The sequence below is a fragment of the Myotis yumanensis genome, unplaced genomic scaffold (genome assembly GCF_028538775.1).
Source record: "Myotis yumanensis isolate MYYU_CA2020_CCGP unplaced genomic scaffold, mMyoYum1.0.hap1 SCAF_4, whole genome shotgun sequence".
In the NCBI taxonomy this organism is placed as follows: Eukaryota; Metazoa; Chordata; class Mammalia; order Chiroptera; family Vespertilionidae; genus Myotis; species Myotis yumanensis.
This window is the reverse complement of record NW_027223755.1, coordinates 93,911,666-93,927,112: the sequence shown is the minus strand read 5'-3', so window position 1 is coordinate 93,927,112 and position 15,447 is coordinate 93,911,666. Positions and strand designations below refer to the sequence as shown.

Below are 15,447 nucleotides of genomic sequence, written 5' to 3'. Positions count from 1 at the left end.
GAGCTAGCTTACATAATGCAGTCAAGGGGAGGTGACATTACACAAGGACAAGACTGTCAAATCAGTCCCACGAGATCCAGAGGTTCTCATCAGCTCCGGGTACCACGACAAAATACCACAGACTGTGTGGCTTAAAAACAACACACTTGCCCCAGCCGGTTTGGCTCAGTGGATAGAGCGTCAGCCTGCAGACTGAAGGGTCCTAGGTTCGATTCTGGCCAAGGGCACATGCCCAGTTGTGGGCTCGATCCTCAGTAGGGTGCATGCAGGAGGCAGCTGATCAATGATTCTCTCTCATCATTGATGTTTCTATCTCTCTCTCCTTCTCCCTTCCTCTCTGAAATCAATAAAGATATATATATATATCCCCATCACCATTGTTTATTATAAAGGTGAACCCAGATGAGCTTATCGGTAAGATTTCTGGTAATGAGCACGGGCACCAGGACCACCAAACTTTTTGGATTCACAGCGACGGGGATCGGCTACCAGCAGGGTCCGGTCATACTGGATAAGGATGTCTTTGATCTCCTTCTTGGAAGCTTCATCCACATATTTCTGGTAATAGGCCACCAGGGCTTTGGAAATGGACTGACGGATTGCATAAATCTGGGCCACATGACCACCACCCTTCACACGGACTGGGATGTCCACGCCAGCAAATCGCTCCTTCCCAAGAAGCAGAACAGGTTCCAGCAGCTTGTATTGAAGCATCCGCGGCTCGATCATCTCTAGGGTCCGTCCGTTCACCTTTATGAGGCCGTTGCCCCGTTTGCAGTGCGCCATGGCTGTGGCCGTCTTCTTGCGTCCGAAGACCTGCACAGACTGCAGAGGACCCTTGGACGGCATGACTGCGGGCGTGCACCAGAGATCCTCACCGCGCAGGGCCGACACCAGAAAAGCAAGAAATATATTTTTTTAAAAGCACACTTCCTCACATTTCTGAAAGCTGGGAAGTCCAAGATCAAGGTGCCAGAGAGGTGGGTGTCATGCTGAGGCCTCTTCTTTTGGTGTGTAGGAGGCCATCATCTCACTGTGTGCTCATATGACTTCTTCTTTATACGTGTGTGTAACCGAAATTACTTTGCTGCTCCAAATACAGCCACACTGGGGTTAGGTCTTCAACATATGATTTAGGGTTACACATACATTCAATCCATAACAAACTCTTACCCAAAGGTTGCCAGTGTAACTTCTCATGCTTTTCTTTGTGCATTAGACAAATGCTGGCCCAGATGTCCATGCATGGCCTCTAAGTGATACAGGCAGGACTCTCTCAGTGATACGACTTTTCCATCCTATATAATAAAGAGGTAAAATGCAAACTGACCGTCACACCCTTGCACAAGATGGCTGCCCCCATGTGGTCAAAAGATAGCTGCCCCATGTAGTCAAAAGATAGCTGCCCCCATGTGGTCACAAGATGGCCGTCAGGGGAGGGCAGTTGTGAGCGATCAGGCCAGCAGGGGAGGGCAGTTAGGGACAACCAGGCCAGCAGGGGAGAACAGTTGGAAGGGACCACGCCTGCAGGGGAGAGCAGTTAGAGGTGACCAGGCTGGTAGGGGAGGGCAGTTAGGGGTGACCAGGCTGGCAGGGGAGGGCAGTTGGGGAGACTGGGATGGCAGGGGAGGGCAGTTGGGGGCAATCAGCCGGCAGGGTAGCAGTTAGGCATCAATCAGGCTGGCAGGGGAGTGGCTAGGGGGTGACCAGGCTGGCAGACAGAAGCGGTTAAGGGCAATCAGGCCGGCAGGCAGACAAGCAGTTGGGAGCCAGCAGTCCCGGATTGTGAGAGGGTTGTCCCCCGAGGGGTCCCAGATTGGAGAGGGTGCAGGCTGGGCTGAGGGAAACCCCCTTCAGTGCACAAATTTCATGCACCAGGCCTCTAGTTACTTCAATAATTACTCAGTGAAAGGTTTGGGGTTGGACCAGGTTCATACAGAGCCGACTCAAGGCTCAGTGTTGTCAAAAAGGTATTTGTTCAAGGCACCTGGATGCAGGTGGACTGAGATCAAAAAAGAAATCAGTGGCGAATGGGGAGGAAGCAGGCTTTTTCTACGAGCAGGGAAAGCTTGCAGAGGGCTTTAGGCTGACACACGTGTCAGGACCATGCCCCCTGGTTGTAGTTTTACGGCCTTGCCCTTTGTCCTCCTGCTGGCGCCAGACGTCCTCCTTCCTGGGGGCTGTGCAGGAGTTATGGTCTTCAGGGATTCTGTCAAATAACCACTCAAAGGGAGCATGTTTGTACAAGGCTTAGGCTTGCAGAATGAGCTTTCTTTTGTTAGCCCCTGCTGAGTTAGAGCCCTGTTTCTTGATTAACCCTTTCACCCAGCAGGCACTGCCACTTCCCATAATTCCATTAATTCCAAGATTGTTTATCATCAGCAAACTCAAACAACTAGGGATAGCCTGCTAAAAGCATACCGTGCCATGAATAAGGACCAGGGCTGGCTACATAATGCCAGGTCCAGTGCAAAATGAAAATGAGGGACTGTTTGTTCAAAACTACTAAGAATTTCAAGATGGTGACTGCAGAGCATGAAACCAAGTACAGGGGGCCCTTGGAAGCACGGGACCCTGTGTGACTGCTAAGGCCTCTCCCTTATCTTTCTGTGGTGAACACCATCAGGAGCACCAGTGAGCATGTCTTCTTTTATGGTCTTCTCTTCCCTGGCTTCCCCAGGGTAAGGAGGGTAGAGACAGAAGAGCTATAACCACTCATTCCCAGAAGCCTTCTTGGATGAGGAGACATTGGACCTCCCTCTGAGAAGGAGGAAGGAAGAGACAGAAAATGAGATCAGAGCTATGGCTGGGCAGATCCCCCGGGCCTGGCAGACCAGTGGACAGGTTTGGTTCTATTTCCATTGTAACAAGACCTCACTGACAGGCTTTAACCCAGGAAGGCACATAATATGACTACTTTTCTGAATGTCACTCAGTATTGTTGTGAATAATAAACAAAAAGAGACACCCCTTGTTACCCTGAAAGTAACATAATCATGGGAGAAATGGCCAGAGATGCCACTCAGATCTAACACAGCAGATGACAAAATTGTTTTATGTTAATGGTCTGACTTTTGAATTATACTTTTACTTCCAGGATTATTTATTTAATGTCTATCTACCCTAGCAAATGGTTAGCTCTATGAAGAAGAAATTACCTTGCTGGTAACTGTCTCTCTAGTGCCTAGCACTGTGTCTGGTACATACTACCATCCAGTAAGTATTTGTTGAATGAATTCATTATTTTATTTATTTATTTTTATATTTTTTTTTACTTATTTCAGAGAGGAAGGGAGAGGGAGAGAGAGACAGAAACATCAATGATGACAGAGAATCATTGATCAGCTCCCTCCTTCCCACCCCCTTATGTGGATCAAGCCCACAACCTGGGCATGTGCCCTCGACCAGAATCAAACCTGGGACCCTTCGGTCCTCAGGTGGACGTTTTATCCACTGAGCCAAACCAGATAGGGTTGAATTTGTTCTTTTAAAGGCAAATGTCTTTGTTGTTGTTTTCTTTTTTGTTGTTGTTGTTAATTGTGATAAAATATACATAACATAAAATCTATCATTTTAACCACTTTTTAGTGTACAGTTCAGTGGCATTAAATACATTCACACTGTTGTGCAGCCATTACCACTATTTATCTCTAAAACTTTTCATCATCCTAACCTGAAACTCTGTATCCATTAAACAATAAATCCCAGTATCCCCTCCTTCCCAGCCCCTGGCAATTATTGTTCTATTCTCTGTCTTTATGAATTTGACTGTAAGTGGAATCATACAGTGTTTGTCCTCTGGTTTATTCCACTCAGCATAATGTCTTTAGAGTTCATCCATATTGTAGCATGTGTCAGAATTTTCTTCCATTTTAAGGCTGGATAATATTCTATTGTAGGGATAGACCACCTTCTATATATCCATTCAACCATCAATGAACAGTTAGATTGTTCCCACCATTTGGTGATTGTGAATAATGCTATGGACATAGATGTAGAAATATCTGTTTGAGTCATTGCCTTTGATTCTTTTGTGTATTTTTGAATTAACCTTTATATTTTAAAAAAATTAAAAACCTTAGAAAAATTGCAAAATACCACAATAAACTCTCATACACCGAATGGTTGTACATGAAGACAAGGAAGAAGTTTATGTTCTTGTGCAATATTTAAATAAGAATGATAGCCTAATGGGGGCAGCATGACTTTGGGGAATTATAATTTCTCTAAGTCTTACTTTTTTGGACTATCGAATGGGAATAACTGTAGGACCTAATTTACAAGATCATTGAGAGAACTGAGATGATGTATGTGCTGTGCTTATCACAGTACCCAATACATGTTAGCTATTCTTATTACTAATAATAATTAAAGAAGTGTTTTGTCAAATAAGCTCAAAAGAAGTCAGAAGGCTTTGGCTAGAGGTAAACGACAAATATTTATTCAAGTATCTTAGGGTTTGCAAACCAGAAACACAATGAGGCCATAACCACAGTGTTCCAAACAAGAAAGAAAACCTTGAGAGTTTTATAGTGAAAAGTACATTCTTGAGAAGAATCAGTCCTACATTTTTAGCCTCTGGATTGGTCTGAGATGGTAATCTTCCAGGTGCCCAGTGCTCTGGATAATGGAATATTCTTTCCTGAATTGTTCAGATGGCTATCTACAGAGTTCATGTGCATCAAGGCATTGAGGCACAACTGAAAAGTTCAAAAGTTAAAGTTCCCAGGCCAAAGCAAGAATACAATCAGAAAAATGGTAACATTCCAAGGTCACAAGTGGCACTTTGGGATTAAAACACAGGTTTAGGTGGTGGGAGGAGGGTATGGAGACCTGAATGATTTACTTTGGGTCTTTCAACATATGCTTGGCATTTTACCAAGAAGGAGCTTTATTCTTTCATAAACTTTAGTGTTTTTAAAACATATCTTGGTATGGAATTTGGATAGTCAAGTAGGACAAAAATAACACATTTACAGGACAGAGGTGCTAAATATGGCATATTTTCCCTTTAGAACATGAGAATGATCAAAATCAGCAAGCATCAATTCCTCCTTCTTAACAGCAAGCATCCAGGAATCCTGAGTTTGTTTTTACCTAATCAGCAACTTCCAGGCCTTCAAAAAGCCATCCAAGGCCACCAAGATTGTAAATCCACATTAATTAATCAGATTCACCAAGAGTGGTTGACCAAATTAAGCAGCACAGACAAATTGAATTTTCAAACAAGCACAAGAACAATTTGCCAGTAGCTTCACACATAAAGGTCAACTGGATTAAAGAACATTTATTTGAGTGCATTTTGCCTTTGTTTACATGCCCACCTATCAACCATTTGTGCCATAAATATTTATTGAATGCCCATTGTATGCCAAACCCTGGATGTCTTATGTACAGCTCAGTAAATCTTCTCAACAGCCCTACAACATTGATAATATTATTATTCTCACTTTACACATGAGCACTCTAAGGCTCAGAGGGATAACCATATTTTTTTTAGCCAAAAATTTGTAGACACTATTGTACTTATAAGAACAATGATGCAGGCAGGACATTAGTCACCCAGACAGTCTAAGAAAAATCTAGAATATGTAAAATTCACTAATGTCAAAGGGAGTTCACTTTCAAAAGACAAGAGAGCTAACACCCTTGAATGAATGAGTCCTTCAAACACTGCAGGGAGGTGGTATTCTCCGTCACATACAAAAGAAGCATCTGGGTAGGGAGGTGATTCGTTCACTCATTCATTCATCCAACAAATACTGAGCACTCCCGTTGAGTGAGGCTTTGTTCAGGGTTCTAGGGATATGATACAGTGGTGGATTTGGAAAAGTAAGTCCCACCCCACAGCATCCCACTCCTAGCTGGCCCTGTATTGCAAAAGGTACGTTTTGCTAAGGGTATGAATGTGTCCTTCTCACCCTACCCCTACCTCCCCCTCAAGAGATTTATAAGTAACACATGTACTACTTCCAAATATTTGACAGACCGTCACCTCTCCGCCACCTTGGAGGAATTCCACTAACTTCTTCAAAACCTGACTCAGAGCCCCAGTGCCTGACCTTCATGGTTTGAAGAGTCAAGGAGAATGTCAGTGGGGAGGGTGGAGAAGGGGAAACAAGCTTTTAAATTTAAAACACGTCTATAGTGGTCTCTTCCACAACTTCAATGCATGGAGGAAAAAAATAAAAAAGGAAAGGGAAGGGAAAATATTTTATTTTCAAAGATTCAAGAGGCATAACAACCAAACGCAATGTATGGGTCTTGTTTAAATCCCAATTCAAAAACCTATTAAAAAGAAAAGACATTATGGCCCTGGTCAGTGTTGCTCAGTGGTTAGAGTGTCGGCCTATGCACAGAAGGGTCACAAGTTCAATTCCCGGTAAAGGGCATGTACATGGGTGGTAGGTTTGATCCCTGGCTCCGGAGTGTTGGCTTCTTATTCTGTATAATTAGACTATTCATTCCTATTTGATGGGTCGGTGTAAAGATTCATAATAAAATGGCTTATTGCAATGACAATACTTTTTGTGTTAATAAATGATTTTGATATTGGGAATCCACATTTATCCCAAATCACACTCTTCCTGTTCCATCCTTCTCTATTTCCAGTCTCCTTTTTTAGGCACCCACTATTACCAGGAGGCTGGGTTATCTGTCACTCACAGCTTTGAACCATGAGACAATACCACGTATTTTAAATAAACTAACAAAATTAAATAACTAAGGACCCACAGCCTGAATGTATTGTTATTACTAAGGTGGCTTACATTTTAAGAGGTACCTTGAAAGAAGGCAATGCATAACCCAATGGAATAAATTAATAATGTAGAATTTGGAGTATTTATCTAAGTTGATGGACTGAATGTTTAGGACCCCTCCCTCCAATTCATATATTGATATCCTAACCCCAATGTAATGGTATTAGGAGGTGGGACCTTTGGGAGGTGATTAGGTCATGATGGAGGAGCCCTCCTAAATGGGATTAGTGCCCTCATAAAAGAGACTCTAGAGCATTGATGGCGAACCTATGACACGTGTGTCAGAGGTGACACGAGAACTCATTTTTTGGGGTTGATTTTTCTTTGTTAAATGGCATTTAAATATATAAAATAAATATCAAAAATATAAATCTTTGTTTTACTACGGTTGCAAATATCAAAAAATTTCTATATGTGACATGGCACCAGAGTTAAGTTAGGGTTTTTCAAAATGCTGACACGCCGAGCTCAAAAGGTTCGCCATCACTGCTCTAGAGAACTCTCTTTTCTTTCCATGTGAGGACAGTGAGAAGACACCATCTTTAAAATAGGAAGAGGGTCCTCACCAGACACCAAATCTGCCAGCACCTTGATCTTGAGCATCTACCATGTGCCAGACAAGATGCTATGACACAAGAGTATACAAGTGTTCTCTTCCCTCAAAGAATTTGCAGACAACTTCAGGGAACAGATAAGTAAGCAGACTGTTGCTTAGCAGAGTAGTGTGAAAAGGATGCTGTGAAAACATTCCTCAGGGGGAGGGAGACAGCTACCAGAAGAGGCTTCCTCTAGGCCCAGCACATTATTTCTAGCCTGAGCACAGCATCTAGATGTACACAGCGGCTGCTCTGTAAATATTTACTATGCAATGGAATGAGCCCGTACGAACCTTGGGCTTTTAGGGGCTATGGATCTGCCTCTTTGGGTGCTGCCCCCACAGCTTTCTCCAAAGGGCACTCCGTCAGGCCAGACAGTGCTCTCTCAACTTGAGAGAGGCCAATCTGCTAGCTTTACTATGGTCTCTCCTTTGGTCATTAACTTCCTATTTTCAGATGGTAGGCTTTGGCTCCCAGCAATTAGTTGTAGAGTTTTGCACAAGGTAAACAAACAGGGGAATGCTTTAGGGCCAGACTCAGGTGCTGGATGTACTATTTTGACTGCTTGAAGAGTGAAGGTTGGGTGAGTTGGGTTGTGCTCCAGGCCTAGCTGTAGCTCCCCAGAACAATTCCAAAGGAAGCTGCTAATTGTGTTTATCAAAGTTAGTGAATTATGGTGAAAAGCCACTTCCATGGGCCAGGAGGACCCAATGCCAATCTAACTGGCAGCACCCTTACATCCAAGAACAAATCCCATACATTAATAAGGGCATGCTTGAGTATTGTCAACCAAGAAGAGAAGGGAACAAATGGAGTTGTAGGCAGAGAGGGCAAAGACTCAGGGAGGTGCAAAGCAGGAAGCATTCATATAACTGGACAGTAGTTTCATGTGTTTAAGTAGTGTGTGTGTGTGTGTGTGTGTGTGTGTGTGTTCACTCATCATGCCCCAGTCAAGGCAGAATTCCCCATTAGGCACAGTGGGCATAATACCTATGGCCCATAATATTTTAAGTATATTTTAACTTTATTTTTAAATCTGAAGAAACAAATGAATATGACAATAATTATTCCAGCTTGGATTTTATTCACCTTTATACATTATAGTAACATAGATGTAAATATGATTTTTTATTTTTTTATGGAGGAGGGGGTCTATGATAACAAATGTACCTATAGTCCATAAACTCATAACATGGCCATGGCCCCAGTGTCTAAAACAGCACACAAATTGACATTCAAGAAATTGTCAAATGAGCCGAAGCCGGTTTGGCTCAGTGAATAGAGCGTCGGCCTGCGGACTGAAGGGTCCCAGGTTCAATTCCGGTGAAGGGCATGTATCTGGGTTGCGGGCACATCCCCAGTAGGAGATGTGCAGGAGGCAGCTGATCGATGTTTCTCTCTCATCGATGTTTCTAACTCTCTATCTCTCTCCCTTCCTCTCTGTAAAAAAATCAATAAAATATATTTAAAAAAAAAAAAAAGAAATTGCCAAATGAATGAATGAACTGTCAGTGGTGCTGTTTGACCAGAATGCATGTCAAGTGTTGGATGGACATGAGCCCAGACTGTGGACAATCTTGACTGCTGGTTAAAGAGCTTGGACATCATCTTGAGGGAAACAGGAAGTCATGAGATGTGAATGACATTCAGATTGGAGTTTTGGAAAGCCTCTTCTGGCTGTTCTGGTGGAAGGTGGAGGCTGGAGGCAGGGCAATCACTGAGGTCGAAGCAAGGAAGGCGCAGTAGGAGTAGGAAGTCTTTCTGGTTAGACATCACTCCCAGCCAGTGCAGCATCTACAACTCCGCCAGCACATGGACAATTTGGGGCATCAAGTTCCCATGGCATCAGATAAAAGCATATGATTAAATCATATGATTAAAAAAGCCCTCCCTTGCCCAGTCAGTGTGGCTCAGTAGTTGAGCATCAACCTATGAACCAGGAGGTCACGGTTCAATTTGATTCCCGGTCAGGGCAATCCCCAGTGTGGGGCATCCAGGAGGCAGCCAATCAATGATTTCCTCTCATCATTGATGTTTCTATCTCTCTCTCCCTTTCCCTTCCTCTCTAAAATCAATTAAAAAAAAATAAAATAAAAAATTAAAAAAAACAGGCCCTCCTGCCCTAACTGGTTTGGCTCAGTGGATAGAGCATTGGCCTGTGGACTAAAGGGTCCCAGGTTTGATTCCAGTCAAGGGCATGTACCTTGGTTGCGGGCACATCCCCAGTGGGGAGCGTGCAGGAGGCAGCTGATCAATGTTTCTCTCTCATCAATGTTTCTAACTCTCTGTCCCTCTCCCTTCTTCTCTGTAAAAAACCAATAAAATATATTAAAATAAATAAATAAATGAATAAATAAATAAAGGCCCTCCCTTTTCATTCATCTCCCAATGCTGCCCATTACATCAAGGAGAAAGTCTGGTCTTTAAACCTTCTCTAATCCTGGCTAATACTCCCTTGTAACAGTAAGAACAGGACCAAGGTCTTCAGGAGCAATTGTATCTGGTTATTATCTGATAACACCATTTTTGTTTTCATTGTATTTATTTGTAAAGTTATCTTCCAATTACAGCAAACAATCCTAGATTTTCCATTTATCACAGTGATATCAAGTTTCTTGCTAAAATAATTATCTAAGTAAATAAATAAAAGTTATCTTCCAATTATAGCAAACAGTCCTGGATTTTCCATTTATCACACAACGTTATCAAGTTTCTTACTAAAAGAATTATCAAAGTAAGTAAATAAAAGGACAAGTAAATTAAAATTAACATTAGAAAAGCAATCATGGAGATTATAGACAGATACAGCTAAAATAAAAAGTCAAGGTGATAGTCAAATGGCTGGAGTTTAGGGAACACTGTTTTGTTCTGTGCAAAAGGTAAAAGCTGTATTGTCCTTCATTGTCTCTCATTTTCCACCTCACCAATTGTTCCAGAAATGCTTTCTCTGCTCCCCAGGGGATCGGGCCTAAGCTGGCAGGTAGACATCCCTCTGGCAGCCTGGAAGCTCTCGGGGGATGTCCAACTGATAGCTTAGGCCTACTTCCTGAGGGAGCAGTCGGACATCCTTAGTGCTGCCAAGGAGGCAGGAGAGGCTCCCACCACAGTTGCTGCGCTTGCAGCCATCAGTCCAGCTTGAGGCTGAGCAGAGCTCCCCATATGGGAGCGCACTGACCGCCAGGGGGAAGTTCCTGCATTGAGCATCTGCCCCCTGGTGGTCAGTGTGCGTCATAGCAACCAGTCGTTCCTGGTGAGTCCACTGTTAGGGTCAATTTGTGCAGGAAGCCGGTCCATCCTTGCTGCTTGACACAGTCCCTGCAGGGAAGAAACATCTGCACAGCATATGTTTCAAGGGACCTGGCATATATGGCATACTGTTCTTAATATGTTTGCTCCCCTACTTAGCGCTATGTGTTTTAACCAAGGTCACCTCTCCGAGAAAGGTTGTTTCCCCAGGTAGGAATTTTTCCCTGGAGTTAGGGATTAACAGGACTAAGGAAGGGAATAAATCAGTAACACCCCTTAACTAAGTGCCAGGCGGGTAGTTAATCACTGTAACTACGAACAATCATGCTTAAGCTACATAATCTTTACTTAGGATAATCTCCTTCAGTTACTTCCTTGTAGTTTAACAGAACAATAGAGTAGTGACCTTGGAATGGAGATAACAAACGCCCTAACCTTTGGAATAGAATGGGTAGGATTAAAATCAACTGGTATAAATACAGATGTAACAGGAGAATAAGAACAGAACCTGGCTGGAGAACCTGACTAGAGAACCTGGCTAGGCTGCTGATCAACTGAACGCTGTCTCCGTGTCATTTCCTTCTTCGCCGACTCCGTCCACAACTTTGGGAACCCCTGGACCTGCTGGGGTTGGACCCCAACAAATTTGCGTATTACCCTTTCATTATATAGGATATATATATTATACTATGAGAGCTATGGTAGGCCTGAGACTGCCCAGGAGACCAGTGGTTACATCATCCTGAGACATGGTGGCAACCATGCCTGGTGGGAATTGCTGTTTAATATTTTAACCCTGCTGACTTGGCTTCTATCATTATTTGCTTGCTAAAATAATTAAAAAGTTATTTTGATTTTCTGAATTATATAAATCATCCCATTCGACTGAACACCCTATTGATTGTAATTTGAATACTCCATTGATTGTGGTCATACTGGTTTTAGAAAGCACATTCTTCTGTACCTGGGAACCAGGACAGCACAATTATTCTAAATTGCCTCAGTGGCCACAGATAATGTGTTCCCATTGACTCAGTGGTCCCAAGACCTGATGGCTCCAGGCGATGTGTTTCTGTCAACTCAGTGGTCCCAAGACCCATGGCTCCAGGCAATGTGTTTCCATTGATTCAGTGATCCAGAGACCCAAAACTATCATTTAACTAACATGCTCAATTCTGCTTCTGTAAACTGCTTTTTTTTGCAAACCAGGTTCCTCATTCCAAACCCAGGGATGTAATCAATACCTTTGTGATTTTTGCCTAAATAAATCTGGTGTTGTGGCCATCTTATCACTGCGAGATTTGGAGAGCAAAATGCCCCTTTGTAGTCCCGGATTTGCAATAAATGTGACTCCTTAATTCGACTTCTTGAGGCGTCCTTGTGTGATTCACGGGGTACATTACAATAATCCTACTGTGCAATCACCCTAGAGCAGATTCCTGACGGTTGGGATGACCCACACTACCTTAAACTCTCTCCTTTCTTTTCTCCCTCCCTCTCTTTCTCTGAGTGAGTATACCCAAATTTACATTATTTGCATCTAGGCTATGACTTCACTACAGTCAACAGAGCATGGTCTTTGGAATAGTCAGCCCTGGGTTCAAATCCGAACTACACTATTTCCTAGAAAAGTGAGGCCTTAGAAAAGCGACTTTGCTTCCATCTATAACTTTCTTGTTCCTTGTTCTTGCTTACCTTGGGATGCTTGTACTGCTCTGCAGAACTCCTATCTATTTTCTAGAATGGATGCTTCCTGATTCATGAATTATTAATAAATGTCAACTAGATCATCTGTGAAATATTCTTTTAATAATAATAACAATGCTTAAAGTCCAAAGTGAGAGGCGCCAACATAATCAGGAGGGTCAGAAGGGACAGACGGAGCAAACGGCACCAGGGTAATTAGGAAAGGTCAGAAGGGGCAGATGAAACAAACAACTTTTATGGGGGATAGCTGCAGCCAGGGAGGTTACGGGAGATGGCTGCAGCCCGGGAGGGGACTGAAGAACAAACACCTGATAAGAAACCAGACAGGCATTAACTCACTTAGAAAGCCAGATCATTAGTGAAAAATTCCAAACTACATTCCCTCCCCGCCAAAAGCAGATAGGTATGTTGACACGGCGCTAGATCTCCAATGGAATGACCCCAGGTTACTTGCCCTGTTTGCTGAAAGGTATATAACCTGTGTTTAAACTCTTGGTCGGGGCTCACGGCCACTGCTCTGCCGCGTTCAGAGTGAGTTGTTGTGGGCCCCAACATGTTGGAAGCTAAATAAACCCCTTGCATTTGCATAGAAAGCGTCTCTTGGTTCTTTGTGACAGCGGCTTGCACCCCGGACTTTACAAAAGAATGTAAAGTTATTTTCTAGAGGATCTAGTTGCTTTTTTAGGGGCTGAGAATATGTTATCCCATGCCCTGGCCGATGTGGCTCAGTTGGTAGAGCACCATCCTGTGCACTGAAAGGTCACAGGTTGGATTCCGGTTAGGGCACATACTCAGGTTTCAGGTTTAATCCCTGGTCAGGGTACATTCAGGAGGCAATGGATCAATGTTTCTCACTGATGTTGCTCTCTCTCTCTCTTCCTCTCCCTTTTTCTCTCTAAAATCAATACAAACATATTATATATTTGATTTGCCACTTTGGCCTATTATTTTGAATTAAAGATACTTGAGGAACAGCCAGTGCAAGGATACTCTGGCCCTCCTTTGTCCCCCTGAAAGCAGGAGATAAATCTCCCTGTACCAGGAGGGTAGAACGCATCCTTATCACCAGAGAGAGAGAATTTAGGGACAAGAGGTCTGTATAAACAAACCATTTTACTACTCCTTGTCCAAATCCCCTTGTCTAGTCAATTATTCACAAATTGCTTGACTAAATGGTATAAAAGCTTCCTGCTTCAGTCCCCCCCCCCTTTTTTTTATAATCCTCACCCAACATTATGTTTATTGATGAGAGACAGAGAGAGACAGAGAGAGAGAGAGACAGAGAGATCCATCAGTTTCCTCCTGTACACATCCCAACTGGGGATCAAACCTGAAACCTAGGTATATGCCCTGACTGGGAATCAAACCCATAACCTTTTTGGTGTATAGGATGATGCCCCAACCCACTGGCAGGTCTTTGGTCACTTCTTTTTAAATATATTTTTATTTCTTTTAGAGAGGAAAAGAGAGAGATAGAAACATCAATGATGAATCATTGATCAGCTGCCTCCTGCACATCCCCTACTGGGGATGGATCCAGCAACCCAGGCATGTGCCCTGATGGGGAATCCAATGTGACCTCCTGGTTCATAAATCAACACTCAATCACAGAGCCACACCAGCTAGGATTCAGTCACTACTTTAGCTTCCTATGGTTGTGAAGCTCCCATACTAATGTTAACGTAAGAAACCATTGAAACCTGTAAAGAATTTTTGTGAGTTTATTTGAGCCAAACTGTTGACATATGCCAGGAAGCAGGACCTCAGCGAATTGAGATAATGCTTCGGAGATTGGCGGGTTACATTTGTATTTATACATTGCAATTAAAGGAAAGGGATGTAGGTGGGTTACATGACATCCATTGGTGATAGACTAGAGAGACGGGAGAAAGCAAAGCGGGGAGTGGCGGGGAGAACCCCTGGGATTGGATAAAAAGTAAAATGATGGACAAGTACTTAGGTGGGTGCAGGAACAATTAACATGATAATGAAGGAATTTGTGGAATTTGTCCTGGCGCCCAGCACATTTGGTTGTGCCCCAAGGGGTCTGGAAAAAGGAAAGTTACAAGTTACCTAGACATTTCAAAGGGCATGTTATTATAGATGCAGAAAGACAGATAGGCTCAGTTGAGGTAAAGGTTGACCTTGCCAGTGAAGATACCAGCCTAGGAAGTGACTGCTTTTAAAGTTTAATTTCAGACCATCCTTTAGGTCTCTGAGTCTGCAAGACTGCTATGCAGGCCTTCCCTGAGCTTGTCAGGTCAGCATGTGGCCCCTTTCGTGCACACTCCCGTTTTTATGAATGAGGCAAGTGAGGCTCAGAGTGGTTAAGTGACATGCTTCTGATACAGAGAAAAATAAGTGTCAGATCCAGTTCTCCAAACCAGATTGCCTGAGGCAAACCTTATATTCCATTAAAGCATAATTCTCAAAAAATTTTTCTTTTGAATTCTCATTCAACTGAGGCTGAGGGTTATTTCCCTAGGGGAGATTCAAGCCTGGAGCCAAGAATGTTCTTGGCTTCTTGAAGAAAAGACTTCAAGACGCAAACCAGACAAGAGGTTAAAGTGGAAGCAAGTTTATTGAGCAGAGAGGATAACCAAGAAAAGCCACACTCCGCAGGGAGTGTAGCAGACTCTCCTCACAAGTGAAGGGAGACCCAACCATCTAGGTTGAGCTTATATCTGTTTGTAGTTTCTGTCAATATAAGAAACATCACGAGCTTTTTTATGAGTTTATTTGAGCCAAACTGATGACAATTACCAGAAGGCAAACATCTTGATAAAATGAGAAAATGCGCCAGAAAATGGCAGTTTTACCACTTATTTTATAGGTCAGAATTAAAGGAGAAGATGCAAGGGGGTTACATGAAATTCATTGGTGACAGATTAGGGAGGCAAGAGAAAGCAAAGCAGGAGGTGGGGAATCTCTGGGATTGGAGAAAAAGTAAAATGGAGACATGCTTCTTGTACAAAGGTGGGTAAAGGACAGTTAAAAGTTAACAATTAACAGTGAAACAGGAATTTGGGGGGGGTAAAAAGACAGGTTTTGGGAAATTTTAAAAATTAAGGGGACCATGGCGGAAGCACAGGGCTGCAGAGCAGCAGAAGGTATATTTCCATAGAATAGGGAAGCTG

The 15,447-nt window shown here is 43.1% G+C and overlaps 1 protein-coding gene across 1 annotated transcript; it reads right to left on the bottom strand.

Annotated features, from left to right (window-relative positions):
* Positions 1–374: 374 nt before the first annotated feature.
* On the bottom strand, positions 375–876 carry LOC139008244 (small ribosomal subunit protein uS9-like). The gene has a single exon (XM_070411563.1). The coding sequence runs from the start codon at positions 847–849 to the stop codon at positions 409–411; it is 441 nt and encodes a 146-aa protein (XP_070267664.1). The 5' UTR covers positions 850–876; the 3' UTR covers positions 375–408.
* Positions 877–15,447: the final 14,571 nt, after the last annotated feature.

What these genes read in the sequence shown, in the direction of transcription:
- LOC139008244 (XM_070411563.1), bottom strand. Translation starts at nt 849, where the DNA reads ATGCCGTCCAAGGGTCCTCTGCAGTCTGTGCAGGTCTTCGGACGCAAG.